The 25,347-nt window shown below is 28.3% G+C and overlaps 1 protein-coding gene across 8 annotated transcripts in view; it reads left to right on the plus strand.

The window, feature by feature from the left end:
* Nucleotides 1-25,347, plus strand: part of LOC126734302 (fat-like cadherin-related tumor suppressor homolog) — a 450,385-nt gene that overhangs the window by 24,666 nt on the left and 400,372 nt on the right. For all 8 annotated transcript variants that reach the window (XM_050437862.1, XM_050437863.1, XM_050437865.1 and 5 more), the window contains exons 2-7: nt 12,812-13,085; nt 18,163-18,352; nt 18,419-18,672; nt 18,844-19,229; nt 23,548-23,897; nt 23,950-24,279. In XM_050437862.1, coding sequence (XP_050293819.1) covers nt 12,850-13,085; nt 18,163-18,352; nt 18,419-18,672; nt 18,844-19,229; nt 23,548-23,897; nt 23,950-24,279 — 1,746 coding nt within the window. In that variant the 5' untranslated portion in view covers nt 12,812-12,849. The remainder of the gene's footprint in view (nt 1-12,811; nt 13,086-18,162; nt 18,353-18,418; nt 18,673-18,843; nt 19,230-23,547; nt 23,898-23,949; nt 24,280-25,347) is intronic.

The raw sequence follows: 25,347 nt of genomic DNA on the forward strand, positions 1-25,347 counted from the left end.
GAATAAAAAAACAAGACTTGTCTCTTAAGGTTGGAAATAGAGTTAAAGCCGTATTATATAGACTTAGGAACAAAGTGTAATTGGTCAAACATCTACTTATTTTATTATTCTAGGAGCTAGGGGATTCCTCACGTTATTATAGTCCAGAAGCTTCCATGGAAAAAAACTGTTTAATCACATAGCGTTAATTAAATAATTTTTAATTCAGTTCCGTTAAATTAGTCCAGGAGGCCCAACAAAAGTATTTTATTGCATGTTAGTGACTAAAGTGACCAATAAAATGAAGCTTTTATTGCCACTTTATGGTCACTTTTCTTGCATTTTAATACCTGACTAATTAAGTTTTGCCCTCTAATCACGATTTGATCAATGAGATCACACCAAATTTCAAAAGTTTTTCTTAAAAAAAAATAAATGAGTTTCTGGCAAATGTATTTATTGTCCGCTCTCCGTATACATACGATCCAAATTAATTAACTAAAACTGGGCATGATTCCACTACATTAATTAATTTTATTATTCACTAAAATTGAATTTATTTATTGCACAATAATAATAAAGTCGCAATTTCATACACGTTCTAGCTTGAACATTTTTAAACCGACAACGAGACGCCCCGATAAGAAAACATTGAATCACTCACATAAATAAAATTAATTTGTCACACATGCATTTTTATTTTTTGCTTTTAATTCGCCTGAAGTTTGAAAATTTCCGGAAAATTTAAATGAGTTTCCCTCATTTTACCGGATTAGGCCCGTATTTATTCGGAAAACACTCGCTGCGAAAAATAAATGGTATTTTGGCTCGGTTTAGGTGTGTTTATGCCTCGTGTATACAAAATAAATTTATAATTGTGCTAATTTTGCGGGTTGATTTGTTAGTACTATGTTTAATCGGATAATGTTACTGTTGCATTTATTTAATTATATAATTAGTTAATTTTATTTACTAGTAAAATATGAAAGGGTAATGGATGAAATTAAATACCGTTGAAGGGAGCAAAAACAATATTCTTTAAACAATTTCTTATTGTAAGTTCCATATGAGTAACCTGTGCAATAAACAAACCGTAACCACGCTCTTTCTTCATATGAGTCACATGTTCACTTTTGTGTTATTAAATAAGCAGTCACCTGATAATTTCTTGGCAATGGGTCTCAGGGGGTGAAATGGTGTCAAACGAGTTTCAAGCAATCGCTATATTTTACCTTATTAAGCGGAGTCTGCGTTATCTTACATCTCATTACTAGTTAAATGATCGATGTAAAGGAATGCCCGATATTTTTGTGATAATTAATTAACAGACCACGGATTTCGAAAGCGTTTTAAATTAAGGGCTTGTAAACCATTTTTCCAACTGAAATAAAATAAATAAATTTCACTGAGAAAAAATCTAAACAAAAGACCAAAATACCGCGAATAAGCCGTTCCACCTATCAAAACAAATATCGCCTTAAGTGCTAAAATAAAGTGAGATATTGGACGGTTGTCTAAACAGTTTAATGCTTTTCTCAGATATACGCGAGCTTAAAATAGAGTTTTCGATCAAATGTTTTGGGAAATTAATACTCTGAGGCCAGTTAATAAAAGAATTTCCCATGAAAAGGAGATTTTTTCAAGTAAAAATATATTTTAAATAACATATCGTTCTACAGTAAGCAATCCCTTAAGGAAAATCATTTCAGCAACATATTCCATCACTTTTGACAGCACGTATATAGCGGGAAAGGAAAACGATTATTTTACTCGAGAAAAGCAATATTATTTATTGTAGGACCACGTAATTCTTCGCTTAAACCAAAGCAATGGTAAAAATGCAATCAAAAAATTGTTTCATAAATTAAGCAATTTGGCAAACTTCTATAACATCTCACAGCTCGAGAATCGTTAATAATTAGAAATCAAAAACATTAGAAGTTTAGGGTATAAAAAAATTAATAAAGGAAATTGGAGCTGAATTTCCAAAAATTGCACACAAAATCATCAATTAACGCAATAGTGAGGTACAATATCGCAAACTTTCGTATCGATACAAAATATGCTGCGCAGTTGTTTTAAAGTCGTCTGCCAACATCTCGCCGCCCAAAGACAGTTAAATAATTTTGACCTTATTTGTTTTGGATTTTCGGTGGCTGGAACCTATGGTGTGACACTCAAATTCCAAATAGTTTAATCACAACATGAAGAAACATGAAGGTGACATATGGAGGAGTGGAATAGTCTGCACCCAATACGGTTCGAGTGATTATGATTGCCAGATTTTTGACGTATATCAAATATGACAATAATGACATTAGTGACATTTTAACTGGAGAATTTGAAGACTGTCTTTTTTCATGTTCTCTTTGGGTGGAAAAGAAGTCAAGCCTCACGAGTTTCTTTCAATTTAAAGTTTTTAACTCATTTTGTACTTTTTGATGATTTTTTCGGTATTATTGGTTAATATCGTGCAACTACATAGAGCAAATGATACGCGACACATTTTTCAAATTTTCAATGTCTTAAGTGTTTTCTAATAACGTCGAGGTTCATTTTGGTTTGTTCATTAGTTCTCCTGGACTAATAAATTATCTAAAACTTTACTATAAATTTAATTTGTTTGCCCAATTCCTTTGAACAAATAAACTATGTAATGATGCTAAATTTTACTCATGTTAATTAATTTTTTCCCCAATAAAACTGCTGTACTATAATGATGGATCTGAATTTAATCAGATTTTTGTTTCCAAGGCTCCTGCACTAATATATGTAAAATTTTAATGAATTTAAATAATATTTTTCCCTAAAACCCCTCGATTATTAAATTATGTACAGTTTTATTAAATTTAATTAAAATTTCATTCCTAAAGCTCCTAGATTAATAAAATAGGTAGAATGTTAATTGAAGTTCTTCCGATTCCCTTGGACTAATAAAAAATTTATATTTTTTCTCAATTTAGACCAATTTAATTAATAGATTTTTGTTGCCCAGGTTCCTAGACTAATTAATATATGTAGAATTTTACTGAATTTAATTAAAATTTTATTGTCGAACCTTCTGGACTAAATTATTTGGAATTTTAATCCATGCATTGAAGTGTAATCATTTTTTCCTTACATTCCTGGATTAATAAATTATGTAGAATTTTACTAAACTTAATTACAGGTTTTCAAATTTCTTTAAACTGATAAAAAAGGTATTTTTTTTAATTTAATTAAAATTGTTTAATAGATGTTTGGTTCTAAGGCTCCTGGACTAAAATATGTAGAATTTTAGCAACTTTAATTAAACTCTTATTCTGGACTAATAAATTATTAAGAAATTTATTCCATCCGTTGGAATTTAAATTTTTTCCTTAAACTCTTGGATTAATAAAATAGATAGAATTTTACTGAATTTAATTACAGTTTTTTCGATGACGGACTAATAAATAATGTAAATTTTTCCTCAATTTAGTCCAATTTAATTAATAGATTTTTGTAAGCAAGGCTCGTACACTAATATATGTAGAATTTTACTGAATTTAATTACCATTTTATTCTCGAACCTTCTGGACTTATAAACTATGTAAGATTTTGCTTAGTTCAATTTTTTTTCGTAAAACTCTTTAACTAAGAAATTATTTGGAATTTCAAACCATTAAATTTAATTAATCTTTTCCTTAAACTCCTGGGTTTATTAAATTAAGTAGTATATTACTGAATTTAATTAAACTTCTGTTTTATAAGCTCGTTGACTTATAAAACTTACTTAATTTAAGTACAGTTTTTCCAATGCCTTTGGACTAATAAAAAATGTATTTTTTTTTAAATTTAATAACAAATATTTAACAGATTTTGTTGACAATGCTTCCAGTTTAAAACATGTAGAATGTTACTGAATTTAATTAAAATTTTCTTCTGGAACCTTCTGGATTAATAAACTATGTTAAATGTTCCTCTGATTGAAAGTTTTTTTGTAAATCTTCTGGACTAATAAATCAGTTAAAATTTTAATACATCTCTTGGAATCTAATTAATTTTTCCCTTAAACTCCTGGATTAATAAATTATGTAGAGTTTTACTGAATTTAAATAAAATTTTGTTTTAAAGCTCCTTGACCTATAAAATAGATAGAATCTTACTTAATTTAATTACAGTTTTTCCAATGCCTTTGGACTAATAAAAAAATATATTTTTTTAATTTAATGGAAATTATTTAATAGATTTTGTTGCCAAGGCTCTTGAACTAAAATATGTAGAATTTTCCTGAATTTAATTAAGATTTTGTTCTCGAATCTCCTAGATTAATAAACTATGTAAAAATTTACCTAATTAAGAGTTTTTTTGTGAAACTCCTGGACTAATAAATCAGTTAGAATTTTAATACATCTATTAAAATTTAATTATTTTTTTTCTTAGACTCCTAAATGATTAAATTATGTAGAATTTTATTAAATTTATTTTCTATATTTTTTTATATTTTTTGAATTTTATTAATTAAAAGGTTGTTTTTAAAACGCCTTGACTTTTAAAATAGGCAAAATCTTATTCAATTTAATTACAGTTTTTCCAATGCCTTTGGACTAATAAAAAATGTAATTTTTTTCTCAATTTAATCCAATTTAATTAATAGTTTTTTGTTGCCCAGGTTCCTAGACTAATATATGTAGAATTTTACTGAACTTAATTAAAATTTTGTTCTGGAACCTTCTGGACTAGTAAATTATTTGGAATTTTAATCCATGCATTGAAATTTAATAATTTTTTTCCTTAAATTCCTGGATCAATAAATTATATAATATTTTACTGAATTTAATTACAGGTTTTCAAGTGCCCTTAAATTAATAAAAAAGGTATTTTCTTTTTAATTTAATCAAATTTGTTTAATAGATTTTTCGTACCAAGGCTTTTGGACTAAGGAGAATTTTCTGGATATATAGAATTTTAGCATATTTAATTAAAATTTTGTTCTAGAACCTTCTGGACTAATAAATTATTTGGAATTTTAATTTATCAGTTGGAATTTAATTAATTTTTTCTTTAAACTCCTAAATGGCCTTAAACTAATAAACAATGTAATTTTTTTAAATTTAGTCAAATTTATTTAGTTGATTTTAGTGTCAAGGTTCCTGGACTAGTGTCTTAGTAGACTAGTAATGCATGCAGAATTTTAGTGAACTAAATTAAAATTTGATTCTCGAACCTTCTGGACTGATAAACTATGTAAAATTTTACTTTATTGAATTTTTTTTCGTAAAACTTCTGGACTAATAAATTACTTGAAGTTTTAATCCATCCTTTGGAATGTAATTATTTCAAAACTTCGTAAACTCCTGGATTAATAAATTAGATAGAGTTTTACTGAATTTAATTAAAATCTTGTTTTTAAAGCTCTTTGACCTATAAAATAGGTAGAATCTTACTTAATTTAATCACAATTTTTCTAATGCCCTTGGACTAATAAAAAAAATTTAATTTTTTTTTAAATTTAATAAAGTTATGTATAAGGCTAGAATGTTACTGAATGTATTTAAAATTTTGTTTTCGAACCTTCTGGGTTAATAAACTATGTAAAAATTTATTTAATTGAAATTTTTTTCGTAATACTTCTGGATTATTAAATTATGTAGAATTTTACTAAATTTAATTAAAATTTTGTTTTTAAAGCTCCTTGACTCATAAAATAAGTAGAATCTTATTTAATTTTTTTATTGCCCTTGGACTAAAAAATGATTTTTTTTTTATTTAATAAAAAATATTTAATAGATTTTGTTCCCAAGGCTCTCGAACCAAAATATGCAGAATTTTCCTGAATTTAATTAAAGTTTTGTTCTCGAATCTTCTGTATTAATAAACTATGTAAAATTTTACTTAATCGATATTTTTTTTGTGAAACTCCTGGACTAATAAATCAGTCAGAATTTTAATACATCTATTGAAATTTAATAAATTTTTTTCTTAGACTCCTGGATGATTAAATTATGTAGAATTTTAATAAATTAAATTAAAATGTTGTTTTTAAAACTCCTTAACTTTTAAAATAGGTAGAATCTTACTTAATTTAATTACAGTTTTTCCAATGCCTTTGGACTAATAAAAAATGTACTTTTTTTTAATTTACTAAAAAATATTTATTAAATTTTATTGCCAAGGCTCCAAGATTAAAATATGTAGAATGTTATTGAATTTAATTAAAATTTTGTTTTCAAACTCTCTGGACTAATAAACTATATAAAATTTAATTTTTTCCGTAAAACTCCTAGACTAATAAATTATTTGGAATTTTAATATATTTATTGGAATTTAATTAATTTTCTCCATAAACTCCTGGACTAAAAATTATGAAGAAGTTTATTGAATTTTATTAAAATGTTATTGTTGAACCTACTGGACTTATAAATTTTTCTCGTTAAAGTCGATTAATAAATTATTTATAACTTAAGATTATTATTAATTTAAATCTATTTTTCTCCAATGCCCTTAGATTAATAAATTATTTGGAATTTTATGAAATTTAATCAAATGCTTATTTGTAGCTCTTGGACTATTTATTTATTTATTTATTTATTTATTAAGCAATCAAGAGGCTTTCACCCAATAATAGATTACAATTATTAATAAATAACCTATGAAAAATCATTAATTCAATAAAATATCATAAATTTGTTGAAGCAATTTGCAAAATATATAACAACAAGAATCAAAAAACACAAATGAAATATATTCAATTTTATTAAATTTAATATTGGTTTTATTCAAGCTCTCATCGATTTCTAGCTCCTGGACTAACTTATATAGAATTTTATATAACTCTAAATAATTTTTTTTTCCTAAAAAATCATTTCATTTTATTTTTCAACTCCGGTCCTGCCTTATTAAACAATAAAACCCATTACAACATCCCAAATTAAGAAAAAAAAATGTTATTCAGCAGAATCGCGCCAAAACGCTATAAACTGACAAATATTTATTTATAACCCGTGAATGAAACATTACGGATTCAGAGATAACGACACAAGGACAATATTAACATAACAATTAATCTATTTACTATAGTTGCAATTGATGGATTAGCCTGATGTGATAAGTAAAGAAGGATTTTCCAATGTATACAAGGTGTTTCAAAAAAAATATATATACTCTTAAATAGTCAAAAAGATGTTTTTGACTTTATTTATCAAAAAGTTGATTTTTGAAGATTTGAATGAAGTTTGCTGAATTTTTACAATACAAAAATCACTATTGAGATTACAAATGTCGCCCAATGTGACAAAGAAGGCAATTTTTTATTTGTGAAAATACCTTAAAGTCCTTGAAAAAAAATACTTATATCTTCATTGGTGATGAATTCTATATCACTATCTGTATATTTTAAATCACTGTAAAAATTTTATCACTGCGAGCTTGTAAAATCATTGCTGAGGCCAATAAATCAATTAATCATAACCACTCTAAAAGAGAAAGTAGATAAATCTACAAGCATTAAAGTAGGAGGAAGAGCAAATGAACCAGGAAGATTGGATCATATGGATTCTTGCAAAGTTGAATGGAATTCATGATATCCCATCTGGCGTGTATAGTAACGGACAAGGTCTAATTACCTCCAATTTATTCCTCACTAAAAAGAGACAGCTGTTGAAACATCTGCCGAGAAAAGAAAGGATAGAAACTGAAAAATATGAACAAATTTAATATGATCGTAAATAAGACACTAATAAACATTCGATTTCCGTTACAGTTTCAATGGACACCGTTCGGCATAAATTTGCAACAAATTAGTCACAGACAGGTGACATTTACGAAATTTTAATCGTGCGCCCACTCTGAATAACCACTATACGTACATACAGCCTTGTGTTCTTTTTTTTAAATTTATTATTCTGCTCGATTCATTCATTGGTAAATTAAGTAGGAAGTACATAATGTTATTGGCTGGTAAATGTGTAATTTGATTTATTTTATAGATGATATATGGTTTAGGAGAAAAGTGGGCAAAATAGTCCTAGAAAAAATTATGTTTTGTATTTGCAGGTTTAAAATAAAATATAATAGTTATCTCAGTTTTGATTAATAATCAATAACACGAGAAAAATTATCATATCAATCATCTTAAGGACATTTCTTGTGATACAATAAAATAAGATAATATTTATTTTTAACAATTGCTGCATACACACAAAACACAATGACTTAAAAATACTAGAATCATTTATTTAACTGTATTTATTTCCTATTATTTATCTCGATTTAAAAGTCGCGCCAATGTTCAGATTTGAACTGGTCTTCTAGTAGCGAGAGCTGTTCCGGAACATTCGCCAACTTTTTAAATGTGTCGCCAGATCTCGCTGAGGTGTGTTGCTGTGTGTGATGATTGCCGAATGACCGAGAATAATATCGTTCTCGTATTAATAACTCAGGTTCATTTTGTACTCTTTCTCATTAAATTTTAAATAAAAATGGTTTTTCACTTTTTAGGATTACGATGTTCAGTAGGAAAGAATTGAAATTGTAGCAGTAAATTTTATTATACGTATGTTTTACTGTGTAAGTTAGGTTTTTTATACAAAAGTCTTATTTTTTTATAAGTATGTTTTTTCAATATATAATACTAATGTAGTATTGCTACACGTGCTAAATTTATACATAATTATTATTTATCTCCTACCGATTAAATACAAGGATCATCCGAAAATGTTTTATGCTCTAAAAGGATTGAAAATGATATGAGAGAATATTAAATTTTTCAGATCAGTGTTTTTAAAAACTAATCTTTTTGAAATGAGTGCAACAAAATATATTTTAAGTTAGATAAAACAAAATTTCTTCATTGGCTTGAAAATTATAAAATATTTATCTCAGCAGTCATTTTAAGGTAATAACTTACTAGTTCTTTCTTCAGTATTCGCATTTTCTTGTCTGCATCAAAAGAGATCCTCAACTTGAGAATTAACCAAATATTTATTTCACTAGTGTTTGTAATCAATAAGCAGAGAAAAATTATTTTACCAGTGATTTCAAGAAAATTTCCTCCTAACCTTAAAAAAACTTCTCAACGAATTGAAAATATTTATAATTGGCTTGTAATACAATAAAATAAGATATTTATTTTAAAAAATCGTTTTATAGCTGCATACATACTAAACACAATGACTTAAGAACATTAGGATCGTTTATTTACACGGTATTTATTTTCTACTATTTATTTCGATTTCAAATTCGCGCCAATATTTAAACTTGAATTGTCCTCTTAGCAGCGACGGCCCGATGTCCCGAGATGTCGCTAGGTGTGCTCGACGCTCGCTCCATCCTTGTCGCACTTACGAATGATATGATTCATGAATGACCGAGAACAGGTGGTGTATTCGCGACAGTTAAGATGGTTATGGTATTAATGGCATAAAATAATTTTAAACTCTTTCACGCTTTATTTTATATGAAAATGATATTTTTACTTTTTATGATTACGATGTTCACCGGGACAGAATTCAAACTGTAGTGGTAAATTTTCAGTAAATTTGATTTCGTTGCTTTTTTTTTTTGTAAAATTGTATACCTCCTTCCGAGTTTTTTTTTTTTTTTCTATAGTTTTAATGTTTTATTTTATTTATACGATATTAAGCCTTGGTTTGAGGGATATTTTAGCATTTGTAACCTTACTTCTAGTCTCGATTTATTTTTAACATTTTATTTTAAGTTTGATTTTTATATTTCTAATCTAGAACAGATTTTATTTATTCATTATCACAGTCCTTATTTTTTACTACTTTTATATTTGTGTTTTTTATTCTATATTTATCATTTATTGTGTAAATTAAGTTTTTTAAAGGTTGTTTTAATTTTTATCCATAATATTGCTAATGTACTGTTGCTACACATGCTAAATTAACTACCAATTGAATACATACTTTACGAGTAAAATATTTATTTTAATAGGTAAAAAAAATTTTATTCATACCGGCTTGAGAATAAGAAATTTTTCGTCACAACAGTGATTTAAGGAAAATTTCGATAGATATAGATTCTTTTAATTATTCTGTTAATTTTATTAAAAAAGTTCCTTTTAAAAAAATAGCAGTTAAAGTTAGGATCTAATTTATAGATGTAATTAAGCTGGCTTATCAAATACTTACTCATTATGTCTCTTATGAAAATATAAAATTATTTAATTTAATTTTTTTTTTTGCTTAATCGGCTTAAAAATTATCATAGTTTTATCTGAAAAGTGATTTTTTCATTTCCATAAAGAAAAATAGTTCTTAAATATATTTTTAAGTAAAACAATTGCCATCACAGGGATTTTAAAGATCAGTAGTCGACTAAATAATTACTAAAAAAATTCTTATCTTGGTTTTGATTTGTAAAAATATTGAAACTATGTATTTAATTTAATTGAAAATATTTATTTTTAATTTAAAGAATTTCAGCTTGAAAGTAAATAAAATAATTAGGTATCTTAACAATTATTATATAGCTGTATTAATTATGATGTGGTGGCTTGTGATTTTAACAACTATTATATACACTTAAAATCAGGAAAAAGAAATATAAGAAAAAATCCTTTATTAGTTAGAAATGATATAGTTTCTATTTCTGCAGTGATTTCAATTATATATATATTTTCTTGTTTTATTCATTATAAGCATTTTACTTCATAGTATTCATTAGTAATTTTTTATTTGCATTCATTAGTACTCAATAAAAGTTTTGTTATCTTGGCAGTGATTTTCTAGTTGTAATATTGAGTTTAAAACGTTAATAAATTTATTTCAGCAGTCATTTTAACTACCATGAACTGGAAGTAATATTTCCAATCTATTTTTCAGCTAGAATAGTCATCTATAACATAGATTTTAAAGTTTTTTTTGCTCAATCTTAGGATCGGATTATCTAAAACGACCAAAGCCCGAATTTCATTTTAATGTCGAGCTTTGGCTGTCTCTAAACAGCCAAGGTCGTTTTAATTAAGCCAGTCCTAAGATTGAGCAAAAAAAAACGGCCATTGGCCATTTTCGGGCTTTGCGCCCAACATATATACATATTTTATAGTCAAATCAAGTAACATTTATTTTTAAAATTAATTTTGATGTATTTGCAACCTTTTGACCAACTTTAAAAAATCCTCAGCTCAAAAATAAATAAAATATTAATCTCAACAGTGATTTTAATACTCGTATTAATACAAATCTAAATCCAATAAAAAATATAGAAAAGATCACTCATTATCTTAAAATTTTATATTTTTTTTTAAATCTCAGCAATTATTTTAAGTCAATTTTCTTTTTAACTAAGTTTTTTCTTTTGAAACTTTTTTTTTAATTACAGCCTAATAATAATTTTTAATCTGCATCCATTAGTACCTAATTAAAATGCAATTATCACAGCAGTGATTTTGTAGTTGCATCCAGATACAACAATAATTTTTCTCCTCAATCGGTTTAAAAACGATCATATATTCATCTCAGTAGTGATTTTTAAAACTTTCTTGACCAAAAATTATTATTAAAAGATTATTTATCTCAACAGTGATGTTAAAGGTCAAGTGTCAATTAAAAATTATTAAAAAAATGTTTGTATTTAAAAAATTGTTGAAAATATTTAAATTTAATTTAAAGAAAACTCAGATTTATTCAGATCATTATTATCAGAATTATTCCAATAGCGATTTTATAGTTGTAATAATTATGATTTAATAAAAAAATGTTTTAAACTTATTGGCTTCAATTTTATGAAATTTTTATATTAACAGTGATATATATATTACACATTATTATATATATATATCTGAAATCAGGAAATAAATTATACGAAGAAATCCTGTATTAGTTTTACATGATAAAATTTTTATCTAAGCAGTGATTTTCTAATTGTAGTGTGTGTAGTGATTTTTAAACGACTAATATATTTATTTCAGAATTTTAGAAGAATTTTAAAACTACCATAAACTGGATGTAATATTTTCAATCTATTTGTCAGCTAAAATATTAATCTCAAGAGAGATTTTTAAAGTTTTATCTACGTCAAATCATGTAACACATTTATTTTTTAAATTATATTTTTATTGTAACATATTTTCCTTAGCAGTATTTAATAGAAAGGACGACTCTTTATCGACTCATGAATTATATTTTTTTTAAATTTCAATAGTGATAATTTTTTTTTCGTTTCCTTTTTTTCAGAAACATAATAAATATTTCACTTAACAGCTCCAAAAAAGTAACAACATTGATAATTTTTTTATTGTCTCGCAAACATTAAAAATGGCTATCTTAGCAGTGATTTTAAAGCACTAATCCTACCGTTTCCTTTTCAAGTAAAAATCGAGTTATTGAGCCTTGAAATTTATAAATTTACTTATCACAGCAGTTATTTTGAAGGTTTACCGACTAGGAAAAAAATGTTTTTTTGGCTTGATAATAAAAAATATTTTACCAATGATTCTAATGGTGGATAGTCATTTTCATGTTTCACAAGATGTCGTTTTAAGGTTTAATATTGTTTTGAAAAAAATGAGGTCGCATCAAAATGACGCCAATAAAAAAAAACCCTTTACGCTAACATTACAAATTAAATTTAACACATAAAACATGTGTTTTTCCATAAAACTCCACATCGCTGTACGTTCCAATTTCGCATTGTTTTCATATCCTCGCACGGACGTCCCTTATATACTTTTCCATTTTCAAATGGAAACAGTTTTCTTTGCGCCAAATATATTACTTTCCATGCGGATTTGTAAATGCCATTTTCCAGCTATACAGGTCAAATTGGATAAAGCATTACTTTCCTTTTTCCTTTTTTTTATTATTTATAAACGAAACAACATAAAACGAACAATTTTCCATTTCAGTTTCAGGCGTTTTCCATCCGTAATGACATGAAAATACGATGCCTCGATGCGCGCTCTCGATCGCATCATTAGTAATTTGTCTCCTGTTAAAATCCACCAATCAGGCGACTGAAGATGCCGCAACCGGAACACGAAACGTCGCGTTTCAGTTTACACAAGAATTGTACAATGTCAGCATACCGGAGAACAGCGTCGCTAAGACATACGCCACACAGAAACCGGGATCTGGACGTATGGGGATTGTTGTGGTACCCAACACCTTTACAGATATCAGGTTAGATTAGAATTTTTTAATTTAAAATAGTTTATTTGTGGTTTTATGTATATACAGGAATTCCAAAGTGTTCGCGACGTTATTCTTTGCATTATAAAAAATTTAGCTCAACAATTTTTAGAGAGTTTTTTATTGGTTATTTAATGAAAATTACATCAGTGATCCTCTTATATAAATTAAATATATCCCTTACAGTACCGAGATAAAAAAAATTGAGTTTGGGGTCTATATTTATACGCCGATAAATTGGGTCAAAAGGTATGAAAAATTATTTTAAAAAATATTTGAAAGGGTTCAGGTAGGGATTTAGAGAGTACACAATTGTGTGTCTAGGGAGCCAACATTAGAAAAGCACAATTGTGAAACAAAATTTATTACTTTGTATGGAATGAAATAAAACAGTTTTTATCTTTGGTTAAACAAAGAAAAACATTACATTTTAGGTAACGCGTTCTGAACCGACTTTTGCAGCCTTCTAACCTGCATTTAACTGGGTTCTTCATTTCTTCAATTTTTGGCCAGTGTTCGAAACCATCAAAGCGTTTGTGCTGCACAGGGCAAACTGGAAGGCATTCTTCTTTTTTTTAATTTATTTCCTTCAACGCTAGTCTCTTCCTTTATATTTTCTTGGCATTCTGTTTCCTCCAATACACGCTTCTTAGTACCGGCAATCAGATATTCCCCAAGATTAAGTCCAAATTCCAAAAGATCCATAATATCTTTGCTTCGATGATTTTGACTATAACAATCCCTTCGATACTCCATCCAGCTGTTTACTATTGCTAAGTCCAACAAATGTAGGATGGCTTTAAGAGTCCATTTCCGGGTTCGAAAGAAGGATCGATAGTATTCCATCATTTGGTCGCAAACATCTACACCATCCATGTTTTCGTTGTATGATTTAACAACAGCTGGGCATGCTATGCCTGAACGTTTTTTTTTCTGTTTTATTCCATCTTTGCACCTCAGTTTCCGACTGTCTTCCAAAAGCTGTGGATATCATTAAAACAGATTTATTATCTTTCCACTTTGTAATGCAAAGTTTATTATCGGTTCTAACAACTTCTTCTGACTCTCCCGTATTCATTAAACTGTCTTTTTTAAAATCAAACCCTTTCACTCTGTTGGACATAATTGTAACAGTTGCATCTATATTCAAACTCGTCAGTTTGTTCATCAAAGCAATAGTTGAAAAGTATCTGTCAAAATACAGGTAACTATTTTGAGGTAATGTTTCTGCTAGACGCAATATTATTGAGGGTCCCAAGCCTAAATTCCTATCTTTTAGTGGGGTAGTATTGCCCTGGTAGATTTCAAAATCCAATACCAGTCCGTCGGATGTCGTAACAACAAAATTCTTCAGTCCCGCTGGTCTTGGTTTATTTTTAATAAATTGTCGAACCGGACATCTTCCCAAAAAAGGAATCATTTGTTCGTCAATAGAAAAAGCTGTCTTTTCTTTTCTTTCAATGGTTTTACATCTATTGCGAACCAAATCAATTATTGGCTGTATTCTCCACAATCTATTCTTTTTTTGTTCCTCTTCTGATACGCTAAGATTGTCAACGACATGTAAATTTACACGTATCATGTAAAACCTTTGTCGGGTCATAACCCCATCAATTAATGGGAACTTATATTTTCCATTCCAATTCAAAAAAAAATCATCATCCAAATATTAAGCAAAATATTCGGTTGGAGTTTTTACGATGGATGGAGTATAGTCCTCTTTTACAGGAAAATCCTTGCTTCTAAAGTTTCCATGCTTCCACTGGAGAGTCTGGAAATGTATGAGGGGTAAATAATCTTCTGAATCTGAAGAGCTTCATTTGGTGCTACAATTGGGATCTTTTCGTGAATTTCAAACTCATCCTACCCAACTTCGTCTAGAAGTTAAAACAATGCCTCCTCGTCATCCCTTAGATGGTCCAAATCAATAATTTCCTTACTTCTTCCTATAACAAAGAATTAATTTTATCCAACTTAATTAAAACCAAACCACGTTAACTCCCGTGGCTCACAATTGTGATATTCATCACGAAAACAATTCTTGGAATCAACAATTTTAAAGATATTTTCAATCTCTAAAAACAATACACTTAATTGAAGTTTATTGTACCTATTTACTATTAGGACCCTTTTTTTTCTCCGAAATTCTATAAGTAAATAATAACTTACCTGCACGAGCCATATAACATTTAGATACGATCCTTATAACACTAGTAAATAAGAAAGTCACAATTGTGACATCGGGTAGCGTAAGGGATATACCTCAAACATAAGTGCATGGTTTAGAAATAAATGATCGGCATTCAAATTATAAATTATTTATCACATCAACAATTTTTTTTAATGTTAAAAAGGAATAATATCTAGATTCAAAATAGTGGACTTGATTAAAAATAAATAAAATATCTCTACGGTGATTTTTAGCCTTAATAGCTCAGTAAAAAAAACTATTTAGTGTATTTCAAATAAGTTTTTTATCACATAGATCGATGCTCGTAGAAAATCTATTAAATATTATTCTCAACAGTGATTTTAATTAAAATGCTGAAATATTTATGCTTGTTTAACAAGCAAATCAATCATTGACTGTCATTCTTAAGATTCCATAAAGAATAGTTGCTTATTCCTAACGGATTTTAAAATTATAAGAATAAATCTTAGCAGCGATTTTTGAATATTTCCTGTTCTGCAATGATTTTTTTGTAAATAACATCAAAATTCAAAAGACTTATGATTTGATTAAGAATATTTAAATAAATTCTATAAACATATAAAACATAAGTTTTTATACCTAATCGACTTATAAAATTTGAATTAAATCTCAACAAAGATTCTTGAATATTTCTTGCTTCGACATGAAAATGATTCAGTACTTGTCACAGCAATGATTTTTTTCAAATGCAAGGAATAACATCTAAATGTAAAATATTTATGATTTGCTTAAGAATAAATTAAATATTCTTCTTAACCCAAAAAAAATATATTTTTTATCCCTAGTCGACCTAAAAATTTGAAAATATTTATGACTGGATCAGAATAAATAAATTATTGATCTCAATAATGATTTTGTATTCATTTGTTACTAGCTTCTTAATAAAAAAAAATTAAGTATTTATGATCGACTTAAAAATAAATAAAACATTTATCTTAAAGGTCATTTTAAAGCGTCATCGTCATAAGAATTATTTTTGAACCTTCGTTTGATCGTCTTAAGAATCGTTATTTTTTTATTAGTAGTTTTCTGTATTCATCACACAGTGATTTTAAAAAATTAAACAAAAAGTTTTAGTACGGCAATGGTTTTTTCAACTTAAACATTATGAAATATTTATCTCAGCAGTGATTTTTTTAATATCAAGCAAGGAATGCCCCTAAATTTTAAAAAATTATAATCGTCTTAAGAATATATAAAATATTTATATTAACCGTGATTTTAACCTTATTTAAGTCAATTATTTCTAAAAAGTCAATAAAATATTGATGCCAACAATGCCTTCAATCACTTTATTATTATTTTGAAAAAAGCAGTGAATTGTCTTAAGAATAGATTGATTAGTTCAAAAGTAAAGAAAATATTCATTTCCAATGTCAATGACAATATCATATAAAGAAGTAAAAATAAATATATTTATGATAATTTTAAGAATAAATAAAATATTGATTTCATAGGCCAATTGAAACTCCTTTTAATTAATGATTATCAAGAAATCATTAAATCATTAATCCCAATAATGATTTTACTATCTTGTAAAAAAAATTTGAAATATTTAATCTTGTTTAACAATAAATGATTGACTCAAATAAAATATTTATTTCAACAGAGCTTTTAAATTTCCCATTTTTAAAAAATCATAGAAGTGATTTTATGAATTTTTTATTTCTTAGCTTGCAAATGATTAATTATTTATCACAGCAGTTAATTTTTTTAAACTCAAGCAAGGACTAGCAATATAATTGAAATTATTGATGATCACAGCAGTGATTTTTTTAATGTTAAACAAAAAGCAACATTCAAGTTTAAAACATTTTTGATTTGTTTGGCAATAAATGAAATATTATCTCAATAATGATTTTAGTTCTGATAGTAAAAAAAGTGTATTCATATTTAGCTTAACAATTATTATTTTCTATCCCATTAATGATTTTGAACTCTTATCAATCAATAATTACTTAGTTTATAAGTCAATAAAATATGGATCTCAGCAGTGATTTTAATCAATTTATCATTTTGTAAAAATATTAAAAAATTTATGTTTGACTTACGAGTAAATGATCGGCGTTAAAATAAATAAAATATTCTTCTTAATAGTGATTTTGTATTAATTTACTACGATTTGTTTAGTAAAAAAGATAGAAGAAAGAAAGTAAAATAGACTTAAAAATAAATAAATAATATTATTATTAATAAATAGTATTATTAAATAATTTATATTATATGTGATTTTAAAGCGTCGTCGTTAAAATACTGTCAAATTTTGACTTCTAATCGGCTTAAAAAACCTAGAAATGCTTTTTTCTTAACAGTGATATTACAAAACTGTTATTGCTTTATCATACAGTGATTTAAGAAAAATGTTAAGCACAGAATATCAGAATACTGCATCAGATAGAACAGAGCAAATATAGTCATCTCTAATTAATTTGAAATCTATTAAATATTTATCACAGCAGTGATTGTCTTATTTTTTCTTTACTAAAAAAAATCTTTTTTATTTGAAATTATAAATATTGAAAATTGGCTTGAGAAAAATACTGATATTTCATCACAACAGTGATTTCTTATGATTATAACAGTAATTTTGAGCTGAATTAGTACAAAAAATGAGTTTTTTCCTATAAATTGGAGAATAATAAAATATTTATTTCTGCAGGTTGTTCAGACTTTTATTGACTTCACTATTACATAAAATGTATCTCATCAGTGATTTAAAGATCGATCGTTTTAAACCTTTTACAGCTGATTTATTTATTTATTACATCAGTGATTTTTAGCAACTGTCAAGCAAGGAATAACATCCTGGGGACAAAATACGTCGACTAAAATCAAGTTTCGGTCATTTTCTTTCAGATACAAGATAATAGCGGGGGACAGAGATAAATTCTTTAAAGCCGAGCAAAAGTTGGTCGGGGATTTTTGCTTCTTGTTCATCCGAATAAAAACTGGCAACAATGACGTGTTAAACAGAGAAAGAAAGGACAAGTACATTTTGCAAGTTAAGGCTACGGCCACCACTTTAGGCAAAGAGGGAAATCAGAAGGTAAATCACTTTTTATAACATATCTCTACTACGAAAAAAGATTATAAGTTTACGTCTCATTTTTAGGTTTACTACACTACAGAAACAACAGTGGTAGTATCGGTACTAGACACAAACGACCTTAGCCCTTTATTTTATCCCACCGAGTACAACGCGACAGTACCTGAGGACACACCTCTCCACCAAAGCATTTTAAAAGTGATCGCTGAAGATGCAGATCTGGGCCAAAACGGTGAAATCTACTACTCGTTTGCAGAAGATACCGATCAATTCGCCATCCATCCCGTCACGGGAATTATCACCCTCACAAGACTCCTCATGTAAGTTTTCACCCTTATATAACAAATGTGTTACAGTTAAATGGATTTAACATAATTATATGATGCACACACAGATGTTATACATCTAGGTGCGTAGAACTACATTCAAATATTGTAAAACTATATTAATTTTTCTGTAATATATTCGATTTGATTTAATATCATTTCCAGTTATAACGAAGGTACTTATCACGAGCTAAAGGTGCATGCACAAGACCGCGGCATGCAGACCCAATCAATGGGGTTCAGTAATGCGGTGGTACGCATCAAAGTGAAAAAAGTGAACCTGTTTGCTCCAGAGATACGCATTAGGAGACACCCTTCCATAGTGGAGAATAGTAACGCGGATATTTACGCTATCGTGAATGTTAATGACCGGGATGGAGGGATTCATGGAGAAATCGATCGTTTGGAAATCGTGGATGGTGATCCGGATGGGCATTTCCGTATAAGGCCCACAAGGCAAAAGGGAGAATATAATATTGAAGTGCTCAAGTTACTTGATAGGGAAAAGACTCCACAGGGGTACCAATTGCAACTGAGAGCGGTGGATAAAGGTATAATCGGGTTTTGTTTGATTTAAAGCCGCAATAGTCCGGGCGTATGTGACCTTTTATTTTATGTTAAAGTAAATAAAAATAATATTATTTTTATTCATGCACAAAATGGATATATGGATTCATTCAGGGTGATTGACGACGGATGGTGCGATAGCACTACAGCGTTTCTGCTTATATAGGAAAATAACAACACCTTTGATTTTTTAAAACACTCTATACATTTTTAGATATTTTGATTCCCTGATTCATTTTGAGTCTTTTTTAATTATACTTTCCTATACCTATTTCTAGTGGTTTTCGAGAAAAAAAATATTTTGGGTTTTTTTGTTAAAAACCAAGGTTAACTAATTGTTTATTTCTCAGCTATTAAAGTACCTAAAAATATCAAATTTTAAACATCACTTTAGCAAACCATTTTGATTAACTTCCTGTATAGCTTGACGTAATTAACATTATACAAAATCGTTGAAAATTAAATTAATCTTCCTAATTTACTAAAATAACCAAATGTTAATTTTTCTAATGGAACAGTGGTAAAAATAACGACAAAATTTTATCGATTCTGGAATTTTATTTTCCACATAAGGTAGAGACTATACCTTAGTATAATGCTCAAATTAGTTTTTCGAAATAGGAACGAGAATGAATATGTCGTACAATGCCTGGAAAACGTAAAAACAAAACGATTTAATGAAAAAGTCAATATGAGAATTTACTTGTAAAAATCCTTACTAAACTAATATTCAGATTTCTTACGCCTTTTTGAACATTAACAGATCCTTAAACTGAAATACATTTATTGTATGCTACATTTAAAAATATGATGTTAAATATACGTTGCAGGTATTTTTCTCAATTGCTTTTATTTTTAAATTAAATTTTATGTACACTTACTTGCTTTGCTTCTTCTTGTTTGTAAATGTCATACATTGCTTGTAATGTGACACCAGGAGGTAAATTTGCGTTTTTTGAATATGATTAACAACGGCTTGAATTCTTTCATCTGCTAGTTTATTTTTGTCTCTCTGCTATAAAACCCTTTGACCACTTTATGAAATTTCCTAAAAGCTGTATTTATTCGAAACGTAGTTACCTTCAAATATTGATAAACATTTCTCTACAAACTTTTGTGTCCCTTATTTTATATATTTCAGAAACATTTCCTTTTTTTAATATTTCTTTTATAAGATTTTTTTTTGAATGTCGACAATAAAATTGTTTGGGCATCATATGAACTTAATGACCCCTTAAATTCGGGTTTTCGACTTTCGACAGATATATTTTTAGCATATTTCAATATGCAGATACAACGAAAATCGACAAACCCTTTAGGTTGTATTTTAATTTTTTTATAATTAAAATATGATTTATTATGCTGTACATCTGGATCTATTTTTCTTCTCAAATTCGATTGAAAATTTTGTGTTTTACACCTTTTTTGGCGTTTCCTGCAGGGCTGAATTGATGTCTTGCAAAGCAACTACATACACGGGAATATTTGTGTCACAGCTATCTTCAGCTGCGTCTATTTCTTCGTCTACCTAACGATAAATCTTCTGGTTCAACTTCATAATGCAGATGTGCCACCAAGGCGTCACTATCTTCTACAAAACTTTCGATTTGATGATTTTTACAGCAATTGTCGATGAATTTGACCCTACTATTGTTTGCAGATTGGATCCGTAAATAATTCCTAAAACAAAGATGATTTTTAGGAATGTTATAATTCATAATAACTAATTAACGTTTTTAGCACATTTTCGGTAAAAGTAATATTTTTAGTTTGCATAAATTAGTGTAAAAAAACTGAAAGGTAAAAAAGAAACATGAATATAAGTTACTTACCTGGATTTTCATTTGCTACCGTAGCGCCTTAATATTCTTCTAGTAAAGTTACCTCAAGAGATTTAAAGTTTGCCTAAAGAGATATTTTCCTATGTGTCAAACGTAGCCAAAGCAATAGGTATAAGAGTGATTAAAACATTAACGTTAAGTGATGTTAACAATTTTCAATATTCAAATAAGCATGTTAAACAATTTTCAATAGGAGTATTTAATTGCAGGTTTGCACCTGTGCTAACGGTTTCATAGTCGAGGCATGGTCCTATTTATCATCATGGTTTATTTATTGTAAATTGATAATTATGTTTGTAATTTTATTGATAAATAAATTTATTTTGAATTTGAAGTATTGAGTCTTTAGGTATGGCAGTTTTCTTAACAACCATGTCTGAATTTGGTCCTTTTTTGTCTCTTGATCGGGTATATGAATAATTTCTAAAATTTTATTTTTTCTTACTTCATTCTTATTATCACACCAATCGGTATAGTTGCATTTTAGCGATGCTAACTAAAAAAACTAACTAAACTAAAAAATAGCAATACATATAACTACTTTAAGATTTTCATTTAGTGCTAATGTTGTAGTGCTCAAAAAAGTATCATGATGAGATTTATTAAATCTCAAAATTTTTAGGGCTACATTAGTCGGATCTGGCGTTACGCTAGGTTCAGAACCATGAATTTATCTATCTAAAAATATTTATATTTAAAAAAAAAATTCAAATTTATTTTTAATTAAATAGATTTAATCGAAATAAAAACGTCTCGTTTTTTACTTTATAATTTTTTAAGTAGTTAAAAAGATGAAGAATTGAATTGAGGCGTTAATTAGTTATGAAATTTAAGGCGGATTTAAATAAAATGTAAAATTTTTTGCTCTATTTCAAGCGCAGCTTTTAAAATTTTTAACACTGCGCTTGTTGTACATAACAATTATTAAAAAGTGTACTTTTAGCCCCTGTATTTTAAAATCCTTTTTTATTCACCACTACTAGGTACATTACCAAACTTAAAACATAACAAGAACTAGGTTATGTTATTGTAACTAAAGGGGCTATTTTTTGCAAAAAACTACCAACGCGCTTACATGCATCTGGTACCATATTGAACTAATACCAAGTGGGTTGGCAGGTTTCTGCAAATGAATGCTTTTCACAAAATAAATATGTATGTTGGTATTTTTTAGTTTTAAACAGTATATGTATTTTTCTTATACCTAACTATGCTCCCAATCCAATATCTGGCAAAGTGTTGGTTGGTGGCTTTCTAAATAACACCGTCCAAATGTTCTACGGTAAAATCAGGCCACAGAATTAATTGACGCTAAATTTTCAGCGATCGTGGTTTTTGATCGCATATTCTGAATTTGAGTTATTTTTCGGGTCTCGGTACAACCAAATCATATCAGGAAAGTATCGCTGTACGGCCGGATTTCTATTCTTATCTAGATCACAAAGCCGATGATCGTTTGTCTCTTTTCACCAGCCATTAGTTGGTCAGCTTCCATGGCTACGTATGATAATAATTCCGAAATTATGGTATTTTAAGGTAATTTACCATCCTGTGTGGAATTTGAATTTTAATTTTGTTAATTGGGTATGGGTAATGTTTGTTGCTGTTAAGCATTTATGATATTGGCCGTAACTCATTCCGATTTGCGGGAATCCATTGATTTTCTACGTGAGTAAAATTTTCCCATTTTTTCCTAGCATTTTTATGAACTTATATTTAATTTTTTTATATAGCCTAAAAGATCAACAATGTAAAATATTGTCTCTATCTGAAAACAGGTATTAATCGTCATAACTAAACTTCCACTTCCAGACCTCATAAAAAAACCAACATTTTATTGCTTAGGTTCAGGAATGTGTCTTAAGTAACTGGAATTTTTCCCATAGCTATATAGCTAGATATTAGTCAACTGTCTATTATCACAAAGGCCAATCGAGGAAAGCAGTACCGAATTCAGGAACGTGCAAGTACTGCAAGTGCCACATTTATTAACTATTTAATCTTTTATATTTTTTTTTGCGTTTAACTTCATTTCTTGGTTTCATTGACAAACATAAAAAATAACTTTTTAAAAAATGTTCTAAATTACATTGATATCACACTTGTAAACCCATTGTGATCACATGCGGTAGAAGTCATACGTAATCGGTGCGTTTAGGTATTTAATTGTTTTTCCTTGTCCATGTTTCCCAACCTTGTTAAATAGTAAATTATGGTTCATAAAAAAAGGTACAAATATTGGCAACATGTAATAATTTAGCAATATTTTAAAGGCCTTAGTATTAGATTCTTGCAAATTGGTGTTAACTAACAGTAAAGCTGATTAAAAATACCAATAGATTTCTTTTCTTTAACCTTATGTACACTCTTAAACGTCCGGACTATCAGGCTTAAATCAAAGAGAATCAAACGTTGCCGAAAACTGTGATAATAAATAATTAATTCTTATGGATAATTCTAGGCGTACCCCCTCGCGAAAGCTACAAGTCAGTACCGGTCCAGCTGGCAGACCTAAACGACAACGCCCCAGTGTTCAATAAGGAAATCTACGATGTTAAGGTGCCAGAAAGTGCTCCGATAAATACCCCATTAATAAGATTGAAAGTGACTGACTCAGACGAGGGTAGAAACGCTCAAGTGTTTTTAGAAATCGTGGGGGGTAACGAGGGGGGCGAGTTCGAAATTAATCCGGAAACCGGTATGTTGTACACTGCTGTGCCGCTGGATGCTGAAAGTAAACAGTTCTATAGCTTAACAGTATCGGCTATCGATCAGGGAAATGTTGGAACTAGGAAACAATCGTCCGCAAAGGTACCGTATGAGCTATCATTGCTCAAAAACGTTAAATAACATACTTTTTTAGGTGAAAATCTACGTGGAAGACACTAACGATAACGATCCGATCTTTGAAAAACCTGAAATGACCGTCTGGGTTGACGAGAATATGCCTGCAGGCACCTCGGTGACTACGGTACATGCCAAAGATAAGGATCGAGGAGAGAATGCGTACATTTCGTACCTTATAGCCAATTTGAATAAGGTGCCGTTTGAAGTGGATCATTTTTCTGGAACAATCAAGACTACGCAGCTGTTGGACTATGAAAGTATGAGGAGAGAGTACGTGTTAAGGATAAGGGCCTCTGATTGGGGACAACCTTACAGGAGACAAACTGAGATGCAGTTAACTGTCAAGGTAAGAACTCTTTATGAGTTATACAGGGTGTTCATTCGTTATCGCGCTGCTTGATTGCGGATAAATCTTAAAACAGAGAAAATTTTTAATAGTGGGAATGGTAATTGAGTTAGAGGGGTTACTTTTTTAAATTAGTTTGGTCGGCGCAAGGTATTCCAGAAAAAGCGTGGTACATAATTTGATTTTTTTTTAAATGCAACCACCCATATGTTTTTTATTTATAAAAAAACTAACGTAAAAATATTTATAAAATAAGATAATGTATTTTAAAGAAAAAGACACTGACATGGCAACGCCAGTCGATCCCATTGTTGATGCCACCGACATAAGGAATCACTTCCAGTGACGTCATCAAAAAATATTTAGCTGATAAATATTTATTAATAATCGAGTATGCTTTAAATATAAATAAGATTAGGGATTATAAGCTATTTTTGTGTTTTTTTTTTGACGCACTTCATTAGAGTAAATGTACCTACCTAGTAAGAAGCATTTTAATGTAAATTAAATATTTTATAGATTTCTGAAAAATTCATGTTTTAAAATACACATTTTTAACTTTGTTTTTATTGTATTAAACAAATATCAATTTTACATTACTTATTTTATATCACATGAGTTAATATATACAGGGTGCTGACTTCTTCAAGGCACAGTATTGTTTATAAACAATAATTACTAAAATAGGTAGATTAGTAGAAACGAAGCTATCTAATGGCTTTATTAAAAATAAATAATAACTATGGTACATAGGTATATACGTGTCATGTTATTTTTCTGCCAAGACAACAACAAAACATGAAATAAGTCCTGTTAAGTAAAACCAAGGATAAAACTCCAGTTTTCTTTATTTTATAGACTATTAGTAGTTCAATCTTGTCAAAAAATATTTAGATTTAAAAATATATTTTTATTTCACATTCACTTTAATTTTTTATTTGGGCATATTTATAAGATCCCCTATCTGCGTTTATGAATGACGTGATGTTTTGAAAGTATCGATATTTACTTGTGAAATAATCGATTTTAATTTATTTTCCTTTTTTCCATTTAGTTATTCTCAAGTAA

Source organism: Anthonomus grandis, chromosome 3 (genome assembly GCF_022605725.1).
Source record: "Anthonomus grandis grandis chromosome 3, icAntGran1.3, whole genome shotgun sequence".
NCBI lineage: Eukaryota > Metazoa > Arthropoda > Insecta > Coleoptera > Curculionidae > Anthonomus > Anthonomus grandis.